Here is a 5,822-nt window from a genome sequence, read left to right on the forward strand (position 1 = left end):
AGCTCACCCTTTTTTTATTTTTTCTTGTAGGGACCCATCAAATGGATTTTTTTGTTATGCTCAAGACTATAGTACACACTTTTCCTGTGTAGCATCTTTTTTATGGACTACAACAATTGCCTTCACTCTTCACCGTACTGTTGTTAAGCACAAAACAGATGTAGAGGATTTCGGATCTGTTTTTCATTTGTATGTATGGGGTATGCTTTCACCTTGAAGAAATACCTTATTTAATACATTTTCTATCCATTTGTTTTTATTGGTATTTTGCATTCTATTGTCAGTGTTTTACAGGCTGTGTTAGTTGAATTCTAATGCATCTATGTTTGCACATGATTCCATATTTTTTTATTAGTTCTGTTAAGGTGAAGATATAACTGTTAAAATGACTGAAGGCCAGTTAGCAAATAAGCAGCATGAAAGTACTCCCAAAACTTCACATCTGTTGGATTATCTTTTGCATGTCTTTATCAACATTATCTGATCCCTTTTCTGTTAGTTGGGTCAGCTATAGGGCACCACTCCACATTAAGATGACTCAACTGGAGGGTTGGCAAACTTCCATCAGTGGTTTTCTCATAGGCAACCCGTTCAGCTGGTCCAAACTTCTGATCAAATCATAGAAGGGATAGGATCTTGCCATATTTAAATGGAAAAGACCTGGATATACAGTTTGAACATGCTCAACCTGAGTGTATGTCTTCGAAAATTTCCCATTCTTAAAAAAACTAGATGAAGGGATATGATTATAAGCCATAAACGGAAGTGCATTCTTCTTGGGCCTCATACATTTAAAATCAGTGGGCAAATAAAATCTATAGGCTTCTAGTGGCGATGATGTATGGATCTGTAGAGTTTGATAAGTGTCCTAGGGCGTGGAAACTGAAAGGAATAGTTAAGGGCAGTAAAGTGAGGTCAATATAACTCCAAGCATATGACCGATAGTAGCCACTAATTATCTCTCTGCATGCTATCTCTATCTCCAGGTGATCTCTTAGGCTTCTTATAGAAGAATTGATGTGCACATCCATAATGTTTGTAGCAGGAAAAGTCTTCTGTACATCTCCTGCAGGATTTTTCCTTACGCAGAACATCATTAATGGAACTAAAAATAAATACAGTTTGCTTGTGTATTGCAATTTAAGAATCTTACTGGCCAAGACTGTTCTTAGAAAGAAATGAATGAAAAAAGAAACAAAATATTTTCTCTGTTTGATCTTGAGATGCATGATTCAATTGGATTTATCTATGTCAATTTTAAACTATCTCTTGGGAGGAAAGGAGGGATGCATGTAGGTAAATCACTAAGATTACATTTTGGTTTGTTAACTATAAATCTCTAAGCAAAATATTTGTTTAGGCCTTATGAATGAATGGTCATGCCATCAAATTTTGTCTCCTGACAAGGAGAGATGAAGTTATTAAGTACATAATAGGATTGTACTTCCTAGATGCATATGTGCACTCAGCAAAACAAGCTTTCAGGTGCCAGTTTCTTCTCAACTGCTTTACATTTTCCAAAATACTGCATCCTATCGTCTTGTTTGTAAGATTTTCTGAATATATTTTTCTTTTGAATATATTTTTCTTTTTCACATCAATCTTGTATGTGCTTCAATATCCGGCATAATGCTGCTGCTTGAAAAACCATCTTCTCTTACTTTAGTCACTTGATAACTTCATCTATTCAAGTGTGCTGTTTTTAACACGATTTTATGGAATAAATGTATATAGTTATTGAACTGAATCGAGTCCAGTTCTACAGGGAGATTATTATTTTAAACTCTTGACCATTCTGTAAATAATAGTATAAAAATGTAGCTTTTAATGAAATCAACTTCGGATGTAATTTTCTTACAGGAACCTCTCTTGCTATGTCTGTCATGCGCTCCATAGGTAGTGATTATGGAAGATATGGTGCATGGTGTTGGGCTGAGACTGATACTGCAGGACAGGCATGTGTATACATTCTCATAGCTGTGAAATTGCAAGTTGTTGTCCTTTTAGTTTTTCATTCTAATGACGCGCACGCGCACAAAGTTTATGAAGGCAACAACATGTTTTTTTATGGCTTTCTGAGTTATCAATATTCTTTTAAAAGAGTGATTTTCTGGTTGTCGATTGTTTTGGTCATCGTTAATGCAAGACCTTTGCGTTTGGCAACCCTTTAAAACTGGGTCAGGACTGAACCTCAGTTTTGAGTTCTTTTTTGTTTGATAAAAAACTAGGCCAGAGTTGGCCCAATATTTTGTAGGCCTTATAGTGGCCACCAAGCCCGTTCTAGTTTGTACCATCCCTCCCCTGGTGCAAACTACAACTAGATTAAGATCCTGGCCCAATTTTGGGTAAGTTGCCAAACACAGACATTCTTTCTAATAGATAAACCTATTAAGATTTAATTCATCTGGAGAAGGAAAATAATTGGATTCTGACACCGTGTTTTTTTTAAAACAACTTTTGGCAGTTTCTACTATTGAGATCTTTATGTGAATTGGCTTGCAGGTAGCTCACTTCATAACATTTTATGCTCCATTGTGGGGTGCCATTCTTTACAATGGATTTACATACTACCAAGTAAATCGCATGCTGAACAATGCAACACGGGTACATTTGATTAAACCTGGAGAAACTTCATATAATTTGAATGGAGAATCTCGGATCGGTTTATTTTATTTATTCTGAAAGAAAAGTAGTTTAATTTAAAATTTTCACAGTATTTTAAATCTAAGAATCAAATGTCGGCTTGCAGATGGCTGTTGGCATGTCAGATCGATCCCACCAATATGATACAGGAGCTGACAAGAAGGTATTTCTCTTCTTGTTTTACTAATTATACAAAAAACTTTTGTCAGTAAATGGTTTGCTCCCGGAACAGTTCTTTCTATTAAATATTAAACTTATTAATATTACTTGTTCACTGTGTTAAGGGATTTGCAACATCGTTATTATTTTATGTTCAAGGTAGAACTGTTGATTAAGTTACATACTATGAAGCACGGACACGCATAACATGAAGCCGTGTCGTGTCGTGTCCGTGTCGGACACACGTGTCGAACACACGTGTCGAACACACGTATCCTATGTATTTTTTAGGATTTGCCTCGTGTCGGCGTGTCGGATGGCCGTGTCGGATCCGTGTCCGTGCTACATAGGTTACATAACCTAGCTCATATTTCATTATTATTGGGTATTGGAATATTTCTTGTGCCTGCGCGTTCATGAACATACGTGCGTCTTAAGATTCAGAAATCCCCAACCGAGTATTCTCGCTCAACTCTAAGAATGGCATGAATCATTTATAATAAAGATAAGTAGAAGCGAGAATTAATGTTGGTATGTAAACAAATACTGGGAATATCTTGAACTCAGTAGCTTAATGCTTATAGGCAACTAGTCAAGTAAAATTTAATTATAAGGTAGTTAGGATTTTTGCTCAGACACCTAGACACTCGTAGACACTACACTCGTAGACACTGTTTTAAAAAGCCTTCGCCTAGTCCGTCTAGGTCTACCACCTAGGCGTACGTCTAGGTCTACCACCTAGGCGTACGCCTAGGCCTAGGCGGTACCTAGGCCGTCTAACTAGCTCCTAGCTCCTAGGCGGTACCTAAGCTGCCCACCTAGGTTTTGGGAGTGTTTAGGGGAACATTGCCTGCTTACATGGATTGCATCCTTTAGACCTTGATAATGATTTTCTGTGTTGCAGCCTCCACATCCTCCAACCTCCTCCAAACTCTTTTAACCTCCAAATATGAATACCTCGACTACCTCCTCTGACCTTCAGCAAAACCTCCTCGACCGTCACTTAAATGAAGAAAGAAATCCGCCTAAACATCACTCCGACAACTAAGCCTTCTGTAACATTGACATTTACTATCAATTATTATAATTAAAAAATAAAAATAAAAACCTCCTAGGCTCTAGGCATCGAGTCCAATGCCTAGGCCTCCTAGCGTTTTCTATAACATTGTTAGTTATTATTTTAGCTATTTAGCATTTAACTATGCATGGTTTATTGTGAATCTAAGATTGCTATTTTTTTTATAAATTTATATGAATTTAATACATATTTTTATCAATTATTATAATTAAAGTAGCAAATACCCCTGCGTGACGCGGGGAAAATAGAATAACCTAAAACCTATTTAAGCAATTGAGAAATAGATTTTTGTCCATATAGCTATTGAAAGGAAATTCAACATTATGCAAGAATATAACTTCATCCAACAATCTTGATAAGAGATATTGTACACATTGTTCATGCATTCTACATAGTATTCAACACTTGAGCCAAATCTTAGATATATTAGTTGAAATAGGGTAGGTGCGTTGCCTTATGCATAGATGTCATATAACAAAACAAGGTACCAAAGCCATATGCGCCTGAATCTTCTCATTCTCATGCTTAAGAAGCAGGGATTATGAACCTTAGTATTCTAACTTAAAGGAATATGAATTCGAAGGGGCTGGCAAACGTTTTGGTCCTTTTGACTCGAAATATATGTATATACATGGTTCAGACTACGGAGAAAAAACTACATCAATGAAAAGTTAAATAACCTTCACTTAGTTTAAATTTAAATTACAAATGCAAGGGAAAAAAATATGTTAATTGTAAATGTTAAAAAAAATTAAACATTCATAATTAACCCAGGCCAGGGCGGCTCACTGGTGGGCCGGCCCTGCCTCTTTGGTCCTGGTCCGGTTCAAAACCTAGCCCGACAGGATTGGGCCCGGCCTGGTGTAGGTCAAGTTGGGTTACGACCTACGTTAGGCTAGGCTGGTTCAGCCCACGGTTTGAACTGGCCGATGCCCAACCCTAGTCAGGAGGTTCTAACATATGACTCCCACGGTCATGAGTTTAATTCCTAATGGCTTCATTATAAATAAAAAAAGCTAAGCAAATATCATTCTCTAAGTATATGTCACCTTTGATGAAAGCGAGAGATTGCTAAATAGGTATGATATTATATTGCTAACCTATTTTATTCTTATTCACGAACAATAAATCAGAACATTTGTTATTCCGCATTAGAAACTGAAGACATCGATCTTGACTTGAAATATTTATTGAATCCTTCCTTTGACATGCAATAAACAACAAAAAAAGTTAATTAAAATAAAGCAAGAGTTAATCAAATTTTATCCAGAGAAAACCTGGAGAGATATTATTGAGGGGAAAAAAAGAATTGAAGGATATCACTAATTCTCATGGCACCTCAATATTATCTCATGTGAACATGTAATGACAATCACATGTGATTTCCCAGTTCTTTAGTTTTTGCAATCCTAGTTGCTTTTCAATTGAAGATAATTAACATGTATGCATCAAAACATGCTCATCAATTTGATTTGAGTTTGTATGTCATTCCAGTCAAGTTTTAATCAAGAAAAACCTGAAGTATTAAGGATCAGTGTAGTCGCACACTCTAAGGACCGATGGACTAATTTAATATAATTGCAAATAAAATATTCAAATTGTAATAATATCAAAACCCCCAATCAAATCTTTAATTAATGAAACAATAATGCCCAAGAAAAAAAATACATGCTTTGAACCCCAAATTAACTTAATTACTCACAAATTCTTTTGACTCCTCGAGCACATCGAATAGTTGGAGCTTCAATGAAGCTTGTTAATTAGCCAGAAGATTATTCTAGATTAAATCTACTGGTGAATCACTTGTTAATAAGCCAGAAGCTTATTCTAGATTAAATCTACTAGTGAATCAAAAAATAAATAAAGTAATCTGAATTTCTTTTCTTCAATAAGCCTAATAATTACCTTATCAGAATCTCCATCTGTTGTCTTCATCCTCCTT

The 5,822-nt window shown here is 35.8% G+C and overlaps 1 protein-coding gene across 1 annotated transcript in view; it reads left to right on the forward strand.

Annotated features, from left to right (window-relative positions):
* Positions 1-5,822, forward strand: part of LOC109819852 (G-protein coupled receptor 1) — a 12,816-nt gene that overhangs the window by 2,163 nt on the left and 4,831 nt on the right. Inside the window, exons 3-6 of the mRNA XM_020385801.1 lie at positions 31-200; positions 1,861-1,955; positions 2,503-2,604; positions 2,750-2,806. Coding sequence (XP_020241390.1) covers positions 31-200; positions 1,861-1,955; positions 2,503-2,604; positions 2,750-2,806 — 424 coding nt within the window. The remainder of the gene's footprint in view (positions 1-30; positions 201-1,860; positions 1,956-2,502; positions 2,605-2,749; positions 2,807-5,822) is intronic.

This window comes from Asparagus officinalis, chromosome 8 (genome assembly GCF_001876935.1).
Source record: "Asparagus officinalis chromosome 8, Aspof.V1, whole genome shotgun sequence".
NCBI classification, from domain to species: domain Eukaryota; kingdom Viridiplantae; phylum Streptophyta; class Magnoliopsida; order Asparagales; family Asparagaceae; genus Asparagus; species Asparagus officinalis.